Source organism: Micrasema longulum, unplaced genomic scaffold (genome assembly GCF_059751315.1).
Source record: "Micrasema longulum isolate JH-2025_06_02 unplaced genomic scaffold, ASM5975131v1 h1tg000416l, whole genome shotgun sequence".
NCBI lineage: Eukaryota > Metazoa > Arthropoda > Insecta > Trichoptera > Brachycentridae > Micrasema > Micrasema longulum.
Window position 1 is genome coordinate 441,398 of NW_028277616.1, and position 24,133 is coordinate 465,530.

The window sequence follows — 24,133 nt, forward strand, 5'->3', positions numbered from 1 at the left end:
TTATGGTTATTTTGCATAATGTTTATATTAATCTTATTATAACAATTTATTATATAATATTCATGTCATTACAAAGGGAGATACAATAATTTTATTTATTTAAAGAAAAAAATCTTATCGAATGGAAGTAGGTTAATGGTTTGAGTCAGTTATCTAAGAAATATTCTCAAGTTCAATTACATACTCAAAATATCCACAGAAGAACAATTTTAGTGATAGGTGTCTTTGCCAGTAATATACATATGAGCTAATAGGTTAACAGTTCAATCTTCAATATCAAAACATCAAGAAGTTAGCAATACATTATTTAGTAGCATAATCTATTTTTAATCATGGGAGTCAATGCTAAATAAGCTCCTGACATCACTGTGACCCGTGTAGACCTATTATGATGAGTCTTTGCAAGTTGATTCTCAACCTCCAAGCCTTTAATCATTATCATGCTGTGTCCGCTCCCTAGTTGAGCATATGGTGTTCACAAAGATCCTCCTTGTAAAGTAGGCAAGCATGGTTAAGGCTCTCAGGAGGCATCTGCAGTATACGTATCGCCTCTGATGGATGACAGTTGTCCCCAGAGTTTGCTGCGCCTGTTCTCTTATTATTTCATTCATTACAAAGTCAAACCACCGCACATCTTGAAATTCTTCGACACCGCTGTTCTCAAAACTCAGTATTTTGCTTTGGACATCCGTAGAGGAGAATAGGTGTAATGCAAGCGTTATATAAGCAGCATTTGGTTTTCACTGAGTAAATATCCGATCTCCAAACAACCTTCATACTGTTGGATGCGGAGTCTGCTATTCCTAGCTGCACTCCCAGTTCTTTTTTAAAGCAGCTATTTTCCATAATATGTACTCCCAGGTATCGACCCTTTGGATGACTGTTTGATAGAGTCAGTGGATTTCGGGCATCAAGGCACATTGCAAGGACACAACCTTGACGAACAATTGTTGATTCTGTCTTTAAAGTATCAGGCTATTAGGTAAGAGGCGAACGCTCTCACATTCTCAGGTTTAACCAGTGGTCCCCCAAAGATGCTTCTTTTGTGATGTAAAGTATTACATTAACATAAAATGTGTATAGACCTGTTTCATAATCTGCATTGCAGGACCTACATCTAGAGATTTAATTAATTTTAGTAAAGTGTTTATGCAGTGCCGTGTAAGGGCCTCCATTGATAACCCTCACTCGGTTTCGGCAGTCAAAAGCAAACCTTTGCGAGTACCCCTTCAGTAAATCTCTCACAATCTAGCCTTGTACATTGTCTGTCTCATTAATTCTTTTGAAAAACCCTGCAGTTAGAAATGTTTTTACTTTTCTTTCAATTTTCTGGTCTTTGTTTGTTTAGTTCTGCAAGTTGTGTCTCTTTATATTTCTTGCTACCAGTTTTTTCTTGCTCGGCGTCTTTTCTTATTTTGTGAAAATTGAAAGACCCCGCTTTATCAGGAGGACTTTAAAATAATACTCATTTAACCGAAAAACGTCTAAGTAACATTTATCATTAAAATATCTGACTTTTTAATCTGATTTTTCAACCGACAGAGTGTGTTTAGTATGATTCCCAGGTATTCCGATTACTTCACAATTTATACAATTGAATAATGTTGATGGGATTATAAAAGAATAATACAGATACATAATAATATTAGACAAATCTCTTCTCAAGATTTAGTTACTGGTGAGAAAAAAAATCGCTGAATTCGAATTAAGAAAAAAATCCCTATGTATTATTCTGCAAACCTTTTAGTTGTACCTTTTACAAACCGAACGAGTAATCCAATGGTATAATTTTTGACTATTTGTTTCATCTCCGAAGACATGAAACATTTTGTATTTATGCATTACAGTATATCTGCACACATGTTTGACTTTCTATATTATTTCAGTATTATCGAGATAGAGGTTTTTTGCTTTTAAAAATGCCTTCTAGGGCTCAATGGACAGTTTAAAAAAAAACATTAAGTGGGTAGATATTAAGTTTTTATAAATCTTCAGTGTACTCATAAAACCCCTAAATGCGTTATTGCCTATGCTGAGAAAAGTCTATTTGAATGTCTGACTCAACAGAAGTATTTTTCTTCGGACAAAAGGTCTTATTTTGGACGTGATACATACTCTTTAAACCAATCGCAGCATATCTTGATCATTTTTCGTCAGATGAAGTAAGATGATCAGTCTTATGCTTCGAGTGCCAGTCCAGGGACTGAAATATTCTAGTGTAAAAAACACCCTTTTAGATAAATATTTCATGTCAACCATGTCGGAAATCGAGCCCGAGACCTTTTGCATAACAGGCAAACGCGCTGACCACTACAGCACGAGGCCGACTCACTATCTTAGTTCTTTATGATTGTTTCGATGGATAGGATTTCAAAAAAAATATCTGGTAATTGGAACAAATAGTTTTCACCGGAAAACATTTTTTTAAAAGTACTCTCATCGGGTTTTATACACCCTAACTTTGAAACTAAACCTCGGAGGATTTGCAGGGTTTGATCAGTATACTAACAAAATCGAAGAAAGCAGCTGGTCCGCAAATTTAAAATAAAGTATAGGTGTTATCGGGTGCCGAAAGGTCATTCTATGTTTTGTTAAAAACGGCCAGGCCGCTTTCATACAAAAAAAACTGTAATAATCGACTTCTGAAAACAGTGTTGATCGCAAAAACGGCATTTCTCAATTTGCAGAAAACACCCACAGCACTAGGAAAATCTTACGATATAGATATAGATGCTGATGATTTATGCCTCCAGAAATCTAGTTCTCTTAAATAAATTAAAGTGGATAAATTCATAAGCATTTTATTTTTATAAATTTATTAATTTAAAAATACCAATAATATAAAAATATATTTTGATCTAGAATGTCACCTCATACATTCAAAGTTTGACTGAGGTATCTTTCAATATTAGATGGCTGTTTTCTGCAAAATGCATATTTTAGGTTTTTTTTTTATGGGAGTTGCATTATTTTTTACCTTGCTTTATAATATACAAGGTTTATATTTCAAAAGAGGATTTTTCTGCAATTATATTTCAGTGTCGGCCTCGTGGTGTAATGGTCAGCGCGTTAGCCTGCCATGCAAGAGGTCTCGGGTTCGACTCCTGACATCTTTGATATGAAATATTTATTTAAAAAGGTGTTTTCACACTAGAATATTTAATAGTCCCTGGACTGGTACCTGAAGCGTAAGACTGATCATCTTACCTGCATGTAACAAAAAATTTAAATGATCAAGATACGCTGCGATCGGTGTACCAATGCAGTGCCTTATGCACTATTAGGTGCGGAAAGGGATCGATGATGATATTTCATTAAATTTATCTAAACTGATGGGATCAGGAAGCATATACTAAAGTGGGCCAATCGGGAACTTCTCAGCATTTGCTCATGTGGAGAGGAAACCACTCAAAACTCTTCAGGAGAAGTCGACCTGTTGACAGTAGTCAACGCGGCATATTTTTGCTTGGGTGAGCCAGACTTTAAAAATTCACCAAAATTCCTTTATCTCACAATTAAATTATTTTGAAGGTTATTATATCAAATGAATTAGGTGATTCATTACAATTAAGTACCATTATATAAATATAAAATAATATGTTCAGTACAGGCTGTTTTCTGCAAAATTCACAACCTAGGTTGTGTGGTCAGCCAAACTTTGAAAATCATTAAATCTTGTCATATACATAATTCAATTCTTTTTTGTATCATCAAAAAAGGAAGCATGCATTATTTATCTTTTGTCAAAGTAAAAAAAAACATTCCAACTGTTGTGTAGATTCGATAATTCACTCTTTTCACAAAAGCGCTGTTACCTCAGTTTCACTTATCTATGGTTGGCTGCTTTCTGTAATGTATAACTACGTTCAAATATTGTTTTATATTTTAACGAATGTGCTCTATGGTATGCATGTGACGTTTTATGTAACATAGACAATATTTTATACCTTTTTTACACACACATATATACAATGTATTCAATATTTTTATATGATTATTTGAAATGAAACAATTGTTTACAATATACCAATTTATTGGAAAGTATTATTTTAAATATAATTTTTAATGAAGAAAAAATATAATGTACCTAATCAAATTAATGTTTAATATATTATAGACATATTTTTCCGCACATGTTTGTTTTATTTTTAGTTTTCTTTCCAGTGTTGAAGGTCTATGGTTGGGATGTTCTCCGTACTGTAACACTTGAAGGGGGGGTTTACATCACTTGTTAATTCAAACACTTTGGATTGTATTTCATGAATGTTGCTATTCTGACAAATTAATCTTGCCGCTGATGCCTTTTTTATTTCCCGCAGTTGAGCTGAAAGAAAATATATTTTATTTTACAAAATCACAATGCGTTGATGGGTACAATATGATTTATACTTTCGCTTTTTAGCCAAGACAAGTAATTTTAAAATAGTGGAATTTTTTTTTTTTTTTTTTCTGAAAACGTTTGTATGTATTCGTATTTCAGCATTTGCAGACTTTCTTTTTCCATACGCTCTGTAACTGCAAGACGTGCTGGGATAAATTTTTTTATATAAAAATAAATATTTGCGTTCTTACAATTTACCCAATTATTTTATTTTGAGGGCCATTTTCAACGAGTTGTAAATAACTCACTATTAGAAAAAGGGAATCAAGTTGGGGTAGACTGGGATTCGAACCACGGACCTTTGAGCCATGAGTCCGAGACACTAGCCACGGGACTACAACACGAGTCAAACTGAATTAATTCCTGTGGATGTGAAAATGATTTTTTTCCGTGTTATTTAAAGGAATTATTTGAAAATTTTAAATGTTTTTTTTTATCTTTTGTACTTAAGAAATTATTTAACTCTTATTTTTATAAATATTGGGTCTCAAACTGATAATTGACTGAAAAAAATAATTTAAAATTTGTTATTATCTCACAATTGATATTTATTAAAACTTGCCTCACATATCATTTAAAGGACGACAAAATTTCACTCCAAAGCAAAGAAACCAGCCAGAAGCCAACTGTCAAAGTTGAAAACGAACTTTTCTGTGTAATGCTGATTACCAACGTGTACAAAAAAAATAGAGATGGAGAATAGTGACATACCTGGAGTGAATGAATGAGGCATATCTCCAACATCATAGAAGAACCTATCCCCGACTCTCGTTCTATAGAACTGTTCTCCCACGATGCTCTGGAATGTTGGTCCCAGTATTGATCCGTAGATGTCAGTTTCCATCATTCCGCCCACAAAAAGGTCTATGTCATCCACATATTGGTATACTCGCTTTAGAGCATCGATTCTCTGAAAATCTCATCATTTTAGTAATACAGTAGAGTCTCGATTATCCGACCTAAACCGGCCGCGGCAAGGTCGGATAAGCGAAATGGTCGGAAAACACGGAAAATGATAAAAACGACATTGAAAATGTGTTACATAATTTTATTTGCACATCGAAAACTTTTCAAATGTGTACATGTAACATAAACAAACTAGGAAACAATGCGCAACACGTCCTTTCAGCGAAAGAGCTGCGGAAGCACTGAGGACTGAGGACTGTCGCCTGGCGCACTATTATAATGCGTGCAGTCGGGTAAAGGAAAGGGGCATTGCCCCGGTAGGTCGGATAACTTGGAAGGTCGGTTAACCGAAGGTCGGATAACCGAGACTACTGTATATAATGCCTTGGCGGCCTCCGTGGTGTAGTGGTCAAGACGCTTGACTCACGCACCGAAGGTTCCGGGTTCGATTCCCGGTGAGAACACAAAAAATTAAAATGTGATTTTTCTCAAGCCTGGGTGCTCTGTGATGTAATTCACCACTGTAATTAGGCCTCCTGGCCTGTTGTGGTGCAAAAAAAAAATGTAATGTAATAATATAAGTAAATGTTTTTTTTTAAAGTAACATTTGCATTCTTAAGATTTACCAAAATATTTCAATTTTGAGTCAAATTTCAAGTTATGGTAGAGCGGGGACCTCGGACCTTTGGTCTGTGAGTCTATTACACAAGCCACAGGACCACAACCCGATTTATTGTAGTACTGACCAAATTATATTCTACATTTTAAAATGATTTGGTTGAAATTCTACTCAGTTAGGTAAACACTTGCGACAGAAACAGCATGAGTAAGGTACTCAAAATATTGCAATAGTTTGGTCTTGTTAGAAAGGGGAACATAGAATTTACAATAGATAGTTTGTTTCAAACCGGGAATCTTCCCCGAGAATCCAAGAGTTTTTTTTATCCGTTTCTTAATAAAAAATCTGATATTATTTTGTTTTTTGCATAAGACCAACATAATATGTACATATACAACAGTACGTATTATGTACTAACAATTCATAGTAAAAACGAAAATGCATTTGAAAGGAAATAAAATAAAAACCCTTTCAAATTTTATTAGGATGGATATTACATGATAGATTCGATTTTTAAAATTTTTAAAGTTTGTTAGCCAAAATGTTTGACCACAAAGTTAATGCTTTAAACGTTAACAACATTTAAAGTTCGTCTTTGAAATACTGCATTTGTATTATAAGTACACACCTCTTGTGGTATTTCCTTTATTAAATCTTCGAAAGAATTTGCTCTTTTGAGTCCACATAAAGATCTGAAAAAAAAAAACTAAATTAACTTCTACCCAAAAATTTATGACAAATAAATTGAATAATTTTTATTACATTGTTATTTTGAAAGCAATTCCCTACCTATATGTATTATACGAAGCTAAGCCATGATCTCTTCCCCTCTGGATGTCGAATGCTACTAAATCTAGTCCCCAGCTGTTTTGGGCTTTGAATAGAAAGTTGGTTATTTCTGGAGTAAATGAATTATCAGCTTCCATGGCTGGTTGTTCCACAGCCCCCTTGATAACACCTGATACAGCATTTGGGAAATTCTGAAGAATGCATGGTTTGAGGTATTGTTCACTTAATCTAAAAAATATACAATTTTTATATAATATTTCTGGCTAAAAGTGATCAACATAAAGCATTTTATGAATTTGCACTATATTATAAAACTTATTTTTAAGACAAACTGAAAACTAATGAGCTCTTTTATAACTATGCAACAAGAGGATCTGAAAACATAAGACTGGAAAATAAATCAAAAGCAATGTCCCAGAGCTGTCTTATGTACAAGGGAATAAAGTTATTTGAAGAAATGCCAGAAAACATAAATAATGAGAAAAGTATAAATACATACGAGTATTGTATTTAAAGTAGTGAATATACCTAAGGTTATATAAGATATATTAACGAACAGTTTAAATATTATAAATTAGTGACTAACTTTAAATACCTCGGCAGTCAAATAGGAAAAGACCCAGATAGGGATATTAAATGCAGAATAGAGATAGCACGATCAGAATTTAATGGGATGGATTCATTCTTCTGCAGTGATAGTCTTAATTTAAAACTGCGACAGGATGGTCAAGTGCTATGTGTGGTCTATACTGCTCTATGGAGTTAAAATATGGCCTCTCAAGGTGAACTCCATAAACCGATTACGTTTTGAAATGTGTCTTCGGCGGAGATTGCTGGGAATCCCATGAGCCAGTGCCGAAAAAGAACTACTGTCCTCAATAAAACAGAGAAAACTTGCATATCTGGGCCATATCATGCGCGGAAGCAAATATGCGCTTCTACAGCTAATCATTGGGATTCGGTGGCAAGGTAAATATAAAGATAACGCATAGCAACGCCAATTCCACAAACCAGTAAAACAAGCAAAATTTGAGTGTTCATCCTGCTATCTGGCGAGTGTCGCGATCACTATTTAAAAAAATTATTTATATTCGGTTAATACATGTATTATGAATGCTTATTCATGGATTGGGTTAGTTTTGATAAGGTTAGGTTAGACATTAACTGACTTGATATAAAATTGTTGTTCATTGCTCTCTGGAATAATCCGAAACTCTCCAGGCACCAGCGTATGTAAGAACCGAAAGGCTCCCGCAGCAAATGAGTTAATTATTCCTGAATTTATGTCTGGATTATAATCAAATGAATACAGACCACTTTTAGAAATTTGATGGCGGTGGACATAACCTTTCCCTAAAATGATAAAACAAACCATGAACATATTATTTTTTACTATTAGAATCTCTTTTTTATTAAAGGTATTTGTTACGGAGAAATAGGATCATGTATAGATTTTATTTTAAAAAAACATTTAAAACTTACTCAAAAAATAGTATAATATAATAATCAAATAGTATAAAGCAATGGGCCCTTGTTTATTTTATGTGTCCATTAGTGCAAAAGACACTGCATTGGTATGCAGCGTAGTTCGATCATCTGTTACATGAAGGTAAGGTGATCAGTCTTACGCTTCAGGTGCCAGTCCAGAAACAATGAAATATTGCAGTTAAAAAAACCTTTATAATCAGTATTTCACTTCCTCCCTTCCAGGTTGATTCCTCACCCAGAATCTCAGTCTCACCAAATTCTCAAACATTTTTTCCCTCTCTGTAGTAACAAATTTAATTAATTATAATTCATTTTAATGTTAGTAAATATTAGTATATAACCACTTACCTACTTTTTATGTCTACCGGTTTCGAGACGTACCTGTTTCTTCGTCAGGACACTCATTACACCAACATGCAAATTTTCATCTTTACCACCACCATAGTATACATAATATTTACGAAAAAACATAAATTAAAGGTATGCAAACACCACCATGTTCGAACATGCACTAAAATTAGGCTAAAAACATATAGCAATATGTTGCAGAATGTGTGAGGGGGAGGGATTAGGAAGGGTTACACGATTAGTTAATTTTTTAACTAAAAAGTGTAAGTGGTTTTATTAATACCTATTTACTAAAATTAATTAAAATGTTTGACCTCAAAGTTAATTCTTACAACATAAATATATTTATTTGCCTATTTTTTTTACAATATTTAATTATCATCATCATTGTAGTTCCCTTTCCGCATCTAATGGTGCATAGGGCACTGCATTTGTAAACCAATAGCAGCGTATTTTGATCATTTTTGTAACATGAGGGTAAGATGATCAGTCTTACGCTTCAGTCCCGGGACTATGAAATATTACAATGTAAAAACAGATTTAAAAAAAAAAAATTCGAACTCGAACCCGAGACCTCTTGCATGGTAAGCAAATGCGCCGACCACTACACCACGAGGCCGATGTAATATTTATTATTGGTTAAGTTCTTGGCATCCTTTAAGTAGCCTGTAGTTTTAATATTCATAAATGTACACAGGCAGAAACATTCCATCGCGAAGTGTAATCAAACTGAAGCGCAACTGCCGATTTAAATTGAATTACGCCGTGTTGTGTCGTTTGTAAGTGTCAAAATACTGCTGGGATTAAAAGGGAATAGGGTGGGATCACATTTCATGTGTAAGTAGCGAACTAACATATAATATTATTTAAGAATTCGAATATTTTACCGTCTATCAGATTGTGAAATAAAACAAGATGGACATTTAGTTAGTATTGCCAGGGTAGTCGAATTTTTTACCCGGCTCTCTACTCATAAACCTTAGTATTCATCATCATCATTATCTTACCGCACCTAATGGTGCATAGGGCACTGCATAGGCACACCAATCACAGCCAATCTTGATATTTTTTGTTATATGAAGATAAGATGATCAGTCTTACGCTTCAGGTACCAGTCCAGGGACTATGAAATATGTTGATGTGAAAACACCCTTTAAAATAAGTATTTTTTTTTTTTTTTTTAAAAAGAATATTAGTATTTTTTAATTTACCCAAATATTAAAATTTTGGTGGCCATTTTCAACGAGTTGTAAATAATTTACTATTAGAAAATGGTAATCAAGTTGGGGTAGAGTGGGGTTCGAACCTCGGACCCCTGATCCGTGAGTCCGCAACACTAGCCACGGGACCACAACCCGATTTCACATCAACGATGTCGGGAATCGAACCCGAGACCTCTTGCTTGGTAGGCAAACGCGCTGACCATTACACAACGAGGTCGATAGAATAATATTAAATGGTATTAATTTACTTTATTACTAAATGATTTTTTTACGTTTGCATAATAACGTTATCTCTTTTTTTCCTAATCCAGTCAGAAAAATATTTTTTGTGTTAAACATTACACAAAAATATCCTATTGGGTGTTATTCTTATTAACATTACGCGGCCACTTCACGCATGCGCGCAGGCGGGATGTCAGACTTTTGGACACAGTGCGTTGTATGCAAACATGATTCTACGCGCCTTCTGGTATATTATCATTCTAGGTTTAAACCATATGTAAGTTTTAAACCATGTTTCTCATTGATTTACAGTAAAAACGAGAAAGTATTTATAATCTTTGTTGAAAAACACACCTATGATCAAAGGAAGCCATTCGTGATATGTGATGTGCTGGAATTGCGCTATGAGAATCCTTCGCGCCTCTTGGTAAAGCCTTTCATCCGTCCAATGGGGATTGAGTTCGGCTAAATCCCGGGCCAATCTGTTGTGTTCCCGCGCCAGAATTGTCTGTAACGCTGCGAGGCCGGGGATCTGATTGGACCGAGTATCCCCTGAAAGCAAATGGCAAGATCGTAAAAGAAGAGAAAATAATCATTAACCTAAATACCTGTAAATTTTATTCAACTTTTTGTAAAACATTTAAGTTTGTAAGTGAAAATTCTTGATGGAAGTTCATTGTAATTTATTACATAAATAAAAGACGAGTGATACTTTAATCCACAAATTTGGAATCTCCAGTGACCGGTTTCATTGCTTTCGCGACATCTTCGAGACTGGTATCTTTATTAAGGAGTTCAATGTATTTATACAAAACAGAGGTAAGGATAGATAATTCAAAGTTATATGAAAGTAAAATAAATAAAGTTATTTTTATCTTAAGGATCATTATCAATTTTTTTTCTTCGGGTTAACTAATGAGTTGATATAATGCTATTTTAATGAGTTTAAGCATATTTTTATCGGTATTCGTAGTATGTAATATTATTTTATATTTGCTTCTCAAAAATACGTATCTTCATGTTTGTTTACTTTTAAATGTATCGACATGCCTACCGACCCGTTAGAAAGCACGGACAGTTCCCTTGTGATGTGTCGCAAATGTTGCTAGTGTTGGGTGTCTGGGGCAATTGTCCAGTCCGAGTCATCCTCAGCAGACCTCCGGTGTACTCCCGCAGTTGGCCCGCCAGCGCCGTGTTGTAGCCGTACACGGGAGAACAGTCGAGGAAGGACGACACAGAGTTCAGCTGAAAAGGATGGCAGGGGACATGGAAAGGACATAAGGTGGTAAGGGAAAGACTGTAAAAACAAGTATAAAATATGATATTCTAAATAGTGACAAATCCAAACTAAAGTAACAAATTACAACAGGGATGGAGAATACCTTAAATAAGAGAATATGGAAGTCTAGGCATTTACAGGGCTTATGACGTGTCATTGGCTGGTTTTAGTGGCCACTTTACACACTGTGTAACATTCACCATTTTGCCTAGTTTGAACATCCATATTTCTTCGATTCTTCCATTTGTTGATTTTAGTGAAGTTAAAGAGCTGAAACCTTTATTGTTGTAATTTGTTAATCTTAATGACTCCCGAGAGGGTGAAATCCAGTCTTTTGTCTACGAACATTTGGACAAACTCAAATATTGTAAGCAAACTAAAGTAATTGCAACAATGTTTTGATTATGTTCAAATGTCTGCAGACAGGCTGGATTTTCTCCCAATCATCAGATCTAAATTTGTTGCAACAGAGAGGGAAAACATTTTGAGAAGGGAATATGGGAGTCTAGGCATTTACAGGGCTTATAACCTGTCATCGGCTGATTTAAGTGGCTTTACACACTGTCTAACCTTCACTATTCTCCCGATGTTTTTTTTAATTGATTTTTAATATGTATATTTGGACCCCTGTATTTAGTAGCCTTACGTGTCATGTACAAGGCTAAGGTACTCGGAAAAAATCGTTTTTGTTTGTCTGTGAAATGGGATGTTCAATCACTGATTTTGGTTTATTACCTTTATGAGTCCAATCACCATTGTTGCAAAGTTCAATAACAATGGCGCGTGATAACTACTTTTAACTACAGTGTGGATATCTGTTAAGGATATTCCATCTTTCTTGCATTCTGCTTCAAGATTATGGCGTTGTAAACTGAAAAATGGGCACTGAAATAACAGATGTTCGATACTTTGTGAAGAAATACCATCGCATGGACAATAGTCATCATAAATCTTCCGATGTTTAACCCTTCACATTTCCTCAACTCTTCCATCTGTTGACTTCTGCGAAGTAAAATAACTAAAACCTTTATCACGTAGGTGAGATTCATCCGGCTGAACCATTTCACCTACTAGGCAACGCCTGAAAACAATTTTCCAATTTGACCCTTAGTTGATTCAACAATGTTTTGAGTATTTCCAAATGTTTGCAGACTGGATGGATTTCCTTCCAAGGGAGTTATTTAGATCTAACTTTTTTGCAACAGCGTGGGAAAGCATTTTTGAGAAGGGAATATGGAAATCTAGGCATTTACAGGGATTATGTCCTGTCATTGGCTGGCTTATGCGGCCACTTTACACACTGTCTAACATTTACCATTCTGCCTATGTTTAAACATATACGTTTCCTCAGCTATTCCATCTGTTGACTTTTGTGAAGTAAAAGAGCTGAGACCCATATCATGTAGGTGAGATTCATGCGACTGAACAAATTCATCTACTGCTTAAAATTAAATAAAGAAATATATAGTTTATTGACTATATTTTGTTTCACAAAATTATTTATTTACTTATTAACGCCTGCGGCTTATTCATATAAAGATAAATCTTTGGTCTATGGTTATGGAACATTGGTAGAAAGAATATTAAGTGAATGCTGGCAACAAAATAAACGGAGCACTAAGCACAGCAATTGCTAATAAAAATATGTCAATCGAAGCTAAACTGGCAGTGCACAACGGAGTTTTAGTCCCAACACTTATGTATGGAAGAGAAACATGGAACTGGCAGAGGAAAGATGAAAGCTGAGTTAACGCGGTTGAAATGCAATCTCTTAGACCAATATGTGGGAAATCAATGTATGACAGGGTTACGAATGGTGAAATCAGTCGAAAATGTAAATCTGAGTCAAGTTTAATTGATAATAAATATTATTAAATATTTGTATATAACCACTTACCGACTTTTCTATCTTTCTACCGGTTTCGAGACGTACCCATCTCTTCGTCAGGACACCAACATGCAAACCAACATGCAAAACCCACTATACACCTTCACCACAGTTGTTGCACAAAAATATAAAACCAACACGACATGCAACACACTGATTAGGACAAACATGCACTGAATTAATTATTGTTGGTTTGCATGTTGGTTTAATTGGTGTCCTGACGAAGAGACGGAAACCGGTAGACATAGAAAAGTCGGTAAGTGGTTATATACAAATATTTAATAATATTTATTAAAATTTTTGACTACAAAGTTAATGCTTTAAATATAATTGATAAGATTAAGAAAGGGTCTCTGCGATTGTTTGGTCACGTAGAACGAATGGACGACTAAAGAATGGTAAAACAAGTATGTATGGAAAATGGACGAGGACGACCAAGGAAGACGTGGCATGGTCAGATAAACCAAAATCTTAAGTCTGGTCATGTCAAAAGCAGACAGAACCGTAGGGCATGTATGACAAGATGTATGAATGTGGAAGAAGCTAGGAATATATCCCAGGATAGACGTGTGTGGCGGGCCATTCTCTCTGCCTACCCCTACGTGGAAATGGCGTAGTAGTAGTAGAAGTTGAATTCAACAAAGTTTACCTGTTCAGCTGGCCCCAAGGTATTTTGTCCATTTGGTGCAGTAAATGACCTCACAAAGTTGAGATATTTGACTCCATACTGGGAGTAGAACGGGTCGTAGGGTGAAACCTCGATGGGAGCGCAAGCCGGGTGAAGAAAATCTCCCCACAGAGAGTTGGCACCATCTCTAGAGCAGCACTGAATACCCCCACCAGAACCTATGGGAACATTTATTGTTGATTGTCGTGTTTTTTGAAATGTAGAAATGTGCACATTCAACAAAATGAGAACAATATTCTGCAACGAAAAATTGAATAAAAAATTTAGGCTGATAATGAAGGTGTGCCATTGGGAAACTTTTGGATACAGTGCGATGTATCTATGCAAACTTGGTTCTACGAGCCTTCAGAAGCTCGATCACAAATAACTATCGATGAGCTTAAAAAGATGCTAAGCATTTGAGCGATCACCATTAACAATAATGAACATGCTTAAGTTATCGCAGCCATAAGTCAACGCGAGTGTAATCTTTAAGTCGGCGCTCGTGTCGGTTTGTTTTTTGTTTTCCTCGTGAAAAAAATACAGTTTACTGGCGAAAAATCGGCGTTTACTATTAAAAATAATACAATATATTGTATTTGCAAAATAGTAAGTAGTATCTAATACAAAAAAGTGAAAATTAAATTACAATTACTATGGCGACCGTTTTTCTTGACATTTAGCTTGCCAACCGCCGCCGCCGGGTTAATGCAATGAATAGCATGATAAATAATAAATAAATATATAAAAATAGCAGTTTCGGAATATTTCCATATTTACACCGGTGAAATTGTGATTGCGCAGCAGGATTATGCGTCGCGAAACGTAAATATTTTGACATTTAATATTGTGTGTTCACGGATGTTCCATTGTGATCGCGAATACGATAAAAAAACCATGGTGAGAAATTGTTATCACGTCTTTTATTAGCACTTATATAGTTATTTGTGATTAAGCTACTGGTATATTATAATTCTGTGGTCAAAATTATCTTCTTATATTGCCTGAACTGTAGCTAACATTTTTGTTAAAAGTATAGTGATACGAGTAGGATGTTAGTGGGTGCCTACTGCAAACTAACCTCGCCTTTGTATTCTATATACTGATTGATGTAATGTAAATTGAGAAATGCTTATCAATCTTTATTGATCAGCTTTTAAATTGTTTTATTTTTATCAATTATCATATTATAAACATTTATACAAATCGCTTTGACTATCTAACTAGGGTTATTTACCCCGTTCTAAGCCAGTCAAAAAATATATACAAAACAGTAATCAATTTATACAATAAATAAATAAAGGTAATAGACATAGTGAAAAACATAGTAAAAAATATATGAAAACCCAGTAAAATACGCAGTAAAAATAAAATACACAGTAAGAAACATTGTAAAAGACATAGGTTAAAATATATACGTGTAGAGCAAAAAACATGTTTAAAACCCCGTAAAATACGTAGTAAAAATAAAACATATAGTAAGAAACATAGTGAAATACATATAAAAAAAATATATGTGAACAGCAAAAAACACACTTAAAGAAAACCCAAGAAAAGTAAAAATAAAATACAAAGTAAAAATACATATTAAAAAAATATAGATGTGCGGCAAAAAATGTATTTAAAAACCCAGTAAAATACGTAGTAAAAGTACATAGTAAGAAACATAATAAATGAAATAGTTTAAAAATATATATGTACAGCAAAACACATATTAAAAAACCCAGTAAAATAGGTATTAAAAATAAAGTACATAGTAAGAAACATAGTAAATGAAATAGTTTAAAAATACGTATGTACAGCAAAAAACCGATTTAATAAAAATATGGTGAAAAACGTAGTAAAATGAGTGAAAGATGTAATAAAAAAATGTGTATAAATAGTTTAAAAAAATTAACATAGTAAACACAGAGTAAAAAGTAAAGATCATCAAAAATGCAATCAACAAAAAACTAAAAAATTAAATAACTAAAGTTAAAATGTTATTTTTAGAAAAACTTTACCATGTTGCTCCATAATTCTCATAGATAAATCGTGCGCCAGAAGTTGTCCCCAGTAAACTGTCATTGTGGTAATCACAGCGCTGGTCGTTGGAGTGGCTGACATAAGGCTTGAAGACAGAATCCTCGCTGAAGGAAGCGGATTACCACTCTTGGATACTGGCATAGTATAGATACCTGGATTTTTAAATCTTTACAGAATTTTTTAGAAATAATAGTTTTTTAATTCTTATTTTAAAAGTGGGTTTACTGCGGTTAAATATATTATATCTATGCTATTAAAAATGCGCCAAGCGAATCAGAGGAGAGTTCTGCGCATAGTTAGTTGGTGCGAATTGTTGGTACATGGAAAAGAGATAGATTCGTGTGACGGGTGCGGTGGCCAGACTATCAAGACGTCCATAACAAATGTTATGTAAAATCCCCATTTATACCAGAGCTGCATTCAACGATCATGCATATGCAACCAAAAATTGGAGCATACTAATTTTGGTGGCCCATTTATTTATTTTCACTCGATTTTTAGGAACGAAAAGCTAATATTAACTCACGTTTATTATATCTTAAAAACGTATTCCTATCAGTGCATCACTGTAACTAAGAAGAGCTTTGCAATTGAGCCGATAGGCGTAGTTTGACGTTTACAAAAAATAGTATTTATATTTGAATATTAACTATTTTAAGCTTTTTAATTCAGTTATAAACAAATATTTACCAATGAAAAATTACACAGCCCTTTTTGCAATGTTTATCCGAAAGATTTTTACACGTTTTCATGACACAAACAGGCATTTTTGTTTCGATTCTAAACGTCAAGCCTTGCTGGCGATTGAAGAACGACTAAATATAAATAAGCGTTAGGCATGACTGAGCGTTTGGGCATGAGTTAAGTGTCATCATTTTTGAGGGCTCAGGGCATGCCTATGTATTGATATGCTAATGCTTTTTTAATATAATTTTTTTAAGGAATAAACCGTTAAGCCTCGATTTAGAGGCTTGTCAGCCGGTGGAATAGAGGGGATTTGCAAGGAGGTAATGAAAAATACACAACACTCTAAATAATAATATTACAAAAATATTTCATGGATTTTTTTCTTGCAACAGGCGGGAATCGAACCTGCGACGCCAGTTTCACAGTTAGCCGTCAAACCAACTGCCCCACGGCGCACAGTGTTTCGTTTCATACAAGCTAGAAACTAAAAATTCTGAATGTACTTTTAACTCACGTATGCGATTCATTTAATCCTAAAAAGAGGTTTTTTTTATTAAATATGTAATAATAATTCGTTTTATAAAAAATATGTCACATTTTGTTATTTAATAAACGAAATAAATTTTCTGGAAATCGATATCTGCATCCAATAATGTATTTAAGGATCATAACTAATTGAAATTATTACTTTAATTCTATTGACTGATAAATCGGTCAACCTATAAAATAAATCATTGAAAATTATATTAGATACTTAGGCATAAAATAAAGATTTCACCCGAGAGAACTAATCTGCCTTCACTTGTTTTGTCAGAATAACCATTTTACAGCTGATTTCATTATGTTAAACATGAAAACTCAAAGGGTTTTAATAAACTCAAAAGTTTGACATTGTAAGGAACACAAGTGAGGCAACGGACACAGCAACCCTTGGTATCTACTGTCATCCAAGGCATTTTGGCTGGCAAGGCCATGTACTACGTATGCCTTCCGAGAGCCTTAACCATGCTTGCCTATGTTACAAGGCATCAAGTTCTCGGCGTCCTGGTCGTCCACTGTTGACAATTTGTGGGCAGTTTGCGTTAGAGTTGCGGTACGTGGACTTAACTTAGGAGGATGTACGGGAGGTCGATCGCTTGGCCGGAGGCAGATTATGGAATCCATATGCTCCACATAGGGAGCGGATATGGTATGATGATGATAAAACTTAAAGGTCTGTAAATAAAACATTTGTTATCAGTGATTTTCAAATAGATGTATTTTGAGAAATATAAAAAGAGCATGTAATGTAGATAAGCCAAAGGAATAAAATTCTTGTCGAGAAACTCTATTAATACTAATAGAGTTCATTTCACTGGGTTTGGCGCCACAAATATAACAGGACATGGTTGACTTATTTTTAGCCAAAACGTTGCAAATTTTACCATCTACCATTGTAATAAGCATTTTAAATTTTATGGACAATACTACACCTCCAATATTAACATGAAAATTTTCAAGTTTTTCAATTGCATCTTGAAGTTTTTCGATTTCAGACTTAGTAAGAATATCAGTTTCTTTGGCGAAAATAAATTTAATAGGACGACAATAAGAGGTTGAGGAAGGGCTTAAATTTTGCCAAATTACTATATTAGGGTCATCATTAAGCCTTAGTTGTATTGGAACGAATGACATAATAAATAAAAATTCATCTATTGCATGCTCTGTGTGAAATTTCTGTTTATAATTACTATGTCCCGAGCTTTCATCTCCACCGCACTTGCATATAAAAGTCAGTACAGAACCTGAAGGAACTCTTTCTTTTAAGACTTCTGATTCTACATTTAGCAATCGTTCGACCGTATGATTTAAAATCGCTTGTAGCTGGATTTCTGCACTAGTTTCCGTTATTTTGACAAATTCCTCGCTCAGGCAGCATGCTTCTTTTGCTTTTCTTAAACTATAAAATGCCGGATATATGTTGTGGCCGGTTTTTATGGCATTTTTACGCATAATTTTGTAGGAATGCGAAGATAATTTACAGTCAACGTATAAACTTAGCGCTTCCTCAATTGTCAATGCCCGCTGTTTGTTTACTTGTTGACGTTCCCTACGTATTTTTGCTACTTCATTGGGAGTAGCTTTCAAAATTTTCTTTAGGAAATCGGCAACTGTGCGTTTTCCTGATGCTCGAATAGATACCTGCGTGGCAAACGAAAGTTCTTCAGATGTCTTCGTACTCACTAAATCACGCACTTTTGTTCTTTTGTACTGATCACTGCATGCCCCAAAATCCTTTGCGGGCCTTCCAGTAGACGTAGATGGTACATTCATGTCTACTAAAGGACTTTGTTGAAAGTTTTCACATATCAAAATATTTTCACTACCGTCGAGCCACTCAATTTTTTTTTTAACAAATCTATCTAGTTTACAGCCAGATTCGGTCCATTTTCTGCTTATATTTAAACAAATAAGCTTAATTTGATTTTTTAACAGTTTTTCACCACTTGCACCGAGTTCACCGACTTCAAATTTACTAACAATAATATTTAACACTCCTTGAAGCCTTTCTTTCTTCGTCAAACTCTTCCACATCACGTACAATTCTTGCCTGGAAATCTCGTATCTGGTACCTGTAAAATAACAAAATAAGATAGATGCAACTTCGTGCGGTAAAATATCGAAACTGTAATGAATTAACAATAAATTGGTCTATTGAAAAATAAAAATAATATTTTGCTACTTTGATATACTCTCCGAGATAAATTCTCGAGAAGTTAGAAATTGATATTTTTTTAACTACTGAAAAATACATAAGTTAAATTATTGTTTTTTTAAATACCTAAATGAAATACATTAAAATATTAGAAAAAAAACCATACAACATACCTTCCAAAATAGCTTCCATTTTTTAAAAAATCGAAATAAAAATTTTTAAACTTGATAAACAACCTTTACACGTCGGACGCCAAAATGCAAATAAATGTAATTAGGCTTTCAAAAACCAATTATCCGGCTTTCATATTCTGGTATGAATCACCCTAAGCATTAATCACCCCAATTAGGCTTACAATCGTCACACTAACTATCTGGTAATGCCCCCATGACGTCATCGTTTAAGAATTCAAAAGTGACTTTTTATCTTGTAGCTTGTATGGGTCAAAACACTGTGCGGCGCCTGTCACACATACGATTTCCTATTTAGAAATCCCACCAGTAACAAAGCTCTGTCCAATTAGCAGTCACAAATTTTCATTTTAGGTTTTTTTCTTCAATTATTATTAGTCTTTTATTTGAATAAAACACAAGTATTCAATATTACGAAATAACTCTCGCATTGAGTAGTTTGGCATGAATTTGTCTTCAAATACACAAAAGTAGTAGGTGGGATTTTAAAACATATTTCAATTACTACAAAAATCATAAATACTGGAAAAATGTGTGTGCGCTGGTGGTTGCCAATTCAAGAAATATGGCGGCAATCTTTACTAAATAAAAGATCTTGATAAAAGTGGACTGTATACAATTTATTTTAAAGCACTGTGCACTCCGTGACGACCGAAGACTCCGAGAAAAAACGAAATAGAGAGCGATTATAGCCCTTGTGCTATCTTTATATAATATTCTATTAGTACCCACCAGAGTAACAATACTCTGGTGTGGCACGCACCAAAATCAGTAAGAATTTAAATTAAGAACTATTAAACTAAAAACTTAACAAATACTGTCATCAAATCCATTGTTCCAAAAATCAGAGATAATGTAGAACTCCAAAAATTACAGAATTGGTTTGTGGTTCCATGGCTAGTGTTACGGACTCACGTAAGAACAAATTTAAAACAGGAACATATGCAGTGGTGTGTCATTCTCCAAATCGAGACTATAAAATTTTATTGGATTTCTTCGAAGATTGGTGTCGAAAAACATGCAATAAGAGGCAAAAACAATATTACAGCAAAGAAAAAATACATTATACGGATCGTCAAAAAGAAAATTAGGATAATGAAGCATCTATATGTGAGAAAATAATAGAGAAGATCGTTTGGTTATGAAAGTAATCATACCATGCCCACTAAAAACATAATATTTAAGAAAACTAACCAATAATGGTATACAACAACCCTTGTGTGTACTGCAAAAACAGAGAGATGAAGCATACAAAGTTGCTCAAAAAATTAAATCAGATGAAAAATGACACTGGAGCAGTGATTTTTTGCACACTATACGCATTTACCATTTGTGTGCCTCTATCGTTTTGTTCTTTCGATATATTGTTTCTTATAGGAGTTAGGAATATCCAAAAACCCAAAACAGCGCCCAGTTTTATCAGCCGTCTTTGGACGTAAGATATACAAATATGGAAATTAATACAAGACTCACCATCGGCATAGTTGTGTGGCGCAATTCTGGTGAAGGCTTGCATGGAGGCGCCCCACTGGGGCCGCAGTAGGTTGTTGCAGGCCCCGTCCAGGGGCGCGGTCTCCGGAGCCCCCAGGCGACGCCGCCCCGCGCACAGAGGCAGGCGCCTAGCGGGGGCTCCAAGAAAGTTCTTGGACTCCAGAAAGGACACGAAGGTGTTTGGAGTCATCCTGCCGCTGGAAACAAATGAGAAAATAAATGGGTTAGTTAGTATTTGCATTATATGTACTTGCGAATTACTATCCAAATTCCTAATAGTAAAACGTATTAGTAATAACTTGTTAAGTAGTATTTTAAGACTATTGGGTTAAGGAATAAGTTCGTAACGTTTTACGTTTTCGTTTTCAAAGTGTTTATATATTTTTATTCGAAAGACCTCTTTCTGCTCTACAGAACTGTGATAATCATTGTTTTGAATAATTTAATTTTAAGAGATACGCCGAAGCCGAGAGTCAAGTAAGACCTCCACCCAAAGAAGACCGTGACCCACGTTTGGTGGGACTGGAAGAGTATGTTCTATTGGGAGATGCTCTAGAAAAATAGTACAGTCAACAAGGAACTTTATATTGCCCAATTGCGCCGCGGAAATAAGGCGATCATTTTTGTTACATGAAGGTAAGATGATCAAAGAGATAATTTACAAAATATTCAGACAGTTTAAAAATCTAGGTATATATGTACATCTTTATTATTTATATTACAAAACGCACAATGAAAATAACAAAAACCTAACATAAGTTATACACTTGTGAAGCAGTTGATTCAATATTGGTTTAGGCAAATGAGACAATCCATTTTACTTCTACCTATCTCCACTATCCATTTTTTTATAGCCTTTTAAAACATTTTCTCGTTACTAATTCTTTTAATAGATAGTGGAAGTAGGTTATAGATTTTACATGAATAATACTCAAAATCCTTTTGTCCGAAAGTGGTATTAGTTTGTATTTGTTTAAGTTGTCTTTGTGTTAAGGATCTAGTGATTATATGATTTGTATGTGATGTATTGTAGGGGTCATGTCTTTCCTTTGAGTAAGAGTAGTTTTTGAATCTGTAAGTGAGTATTGTTTTAGCGTATAATTGTTTTGGTGTCATAAGTTGTGATTTGTGGAATATTTCTTCAGTAGATGTCTGTATCGGGACTCTGAGTATTATTTTAATTATGGATTTTTGTGCAACAAATACACTATTTAAAACTGTGTCACTCGCACCACCCCAACCGATTATACCGTACTCAAAAAGTGAATGGCACAATGCAAAATAAATATTTAAAAGTTCCTGTACATTAATAATATTTCGAATTGTTTTGAATATATACATTAGTGTTTTAAGTTTATTAGTAATATTTTCAATCTGCTGTTTCCACTTTCAATTCATATCAATAATAACTCTTGAGTATTTGAAATTGTCTGTCCTATCCAGTATTGGGCAATTAGATTGAGCACTTTGAAGACAATTATTATTATGTTGTTTGATGTTAAGATAAGCATTTTGTGAATAGTTTTTAGAACTGATTTGAAATTGAATGAAGTTAGTTTTAGATTTATTAAGAGTTCAGTAATTAGTATCAAGCCAAACCTTTACTACATTCAGATATTTTACAGATTTTCTATATGTTCCCTTCCACGTCTTATCTTTGAATAATTGAACGGTGTCATCAGCAAAACTCATAACAGGACCATCGATGTTTAAATGGCACAGATAATTTAGGAAGATTAAGAATAAGATTGTTCCTAGAATACTACCTTGAGGTACTCCGTAGGTAATATTGGATTGGTTACTTATTTTATTATTTATTTTGACAACTTGTTTTCTGTCGTGCATATAACTTTGAAATAATTTTAGTTCTTTATTGTCGATGCCTATTCCTCTAAGATTATAAATATTGTGTTATAATATGGAAATATACTTATTCGCAAGGATTCGCGAACATCCTAATTTATTTATATATACGCTCAATGGGCATTTTTAAGGACATATATACACATAGAAAATTATTATAAAGGAAAGTAGAAAGACACAATGGTATATGGTAGATTTGGTGGGAGTGGAAGCGGAAGAGAGGTGTTTATTTTTTAATTTTAGTAGTTCTATGGTTATCGGTATAAAATAGTTAGTTTTGTCTGAGGTTTCTAGCTGGGATATTTAATTTTACTGAGCTCAGTAGTTCAGGCGCATCAAAGAGTTGAGAATTTTTAATAGGACTAGAAGGTCGGATTTATTGATGAGTTATACTACATAATTCATTGTCAATTTGGTTTTGTTTTTAGTTGTTATTATTGTGGATAATTTATTAAGCGCCATTTTTATGAAAATCACCTCAAGGGCGTTGTACAAAAATGTCCCAACATGTCTTGCAGCTACATAGCGCATGGACGGATGAAATTATAGTTTCTCGTTTCCAATCATAAAATATTTTAACATATAACAGATAGGAGCTAGGTTATATCACGATTTGCAGCTACAGAACGCGTGGATGATATAAAACCCAGTTCCTATTTACATTATTTAAAAATGGAATTTTAGGGTTTCCAATTATTTTTCACAAAATCGTTTCAAATAATCTTGCAGCTACAGAGCACATAGGCGGTTTGAATTCTTGATTTTATTTATGAATTTTTAGTTTGAAATAATAGAAAGTTTTCGACATTTCGCACGGAAGCTAGTTTAAAGAACGTCTAGCAGCTACAAAGCCCATTGACGAATGACTTTCTAGAAACATTAAAACGATTGAAAAAAATATACATTGAGCAGAGTAGTAAGTTATACAAGTGTTCACGATATAAGGTAAACAATAAACCACTAAATAAATTTGATAAAGTACTGTATTCACATATTATATTTTTACTCACAAGATGAAAGCGACTGTCGATCTCTAAGGGGTAGCTAGTCCCACATACTACACCCTCTGCCTTGCGATTGAAAACACGTAAGCCACATCTTTTCAGTTGATTCTTGGTAGATAGAAAGACGCTCCTGTAGGATGACCTTTTATTCCATCGGCTTCGTGGCATCCGAAGGGTTAACTGATTACAATTTTCAAACTCACCATGACGACTTCTTGTTTTGCATAATCCTGGCTCCAAGTAGATTGGCCTTGGAAGTGGCAGCGGCTGCCCTGATGTCAGGGTGTACTTGGGCAGAGAAGAAGTGGGCCATGGCGAGGGACGGGAAAGATTCTCTCGGGTAAGACGAGTCCGTCATGCTCTCCAT

At 34.3% G+C, this 24,133-nt stretch overlaps 1 protein-coding gene across 1 annotated transcript; it reads right to left on the minus strand.

Annotated features, from left to right (window-relative positions):
* Positions 1 to 140: 140 nt before the first annotated feature.
* Positions 141 to 24,133, minus strand: LOC148281722 (immunomodulatory peroxidase-like). The gene is made up of 11 exons (XM_088226263.1): positions 23,970 to 24,133; positions 20,882 to 21,096; positions 15,814 to 15,987; positions 13,746 to 13,989; positions 11,035 to 11,273; positions 10,331 to 10,528; positions 7,865 to 8,048; positions 6,696 to 6,923; positions 6,535 to 6,598; positions 5,093 to 5,291; positions 141 to 4,324 (listed from the first exon to the last, which is right to left on the minus strand). Exons 1-11 carry the CDS (start codon positions 24,131 to 24,133, stop codon positions 4,149 to 4,151), a joined length of 2,085 nt encoding a protein of 694 aa, XP_088082389.1. The 3' UTR covers positions 141 to 4,148.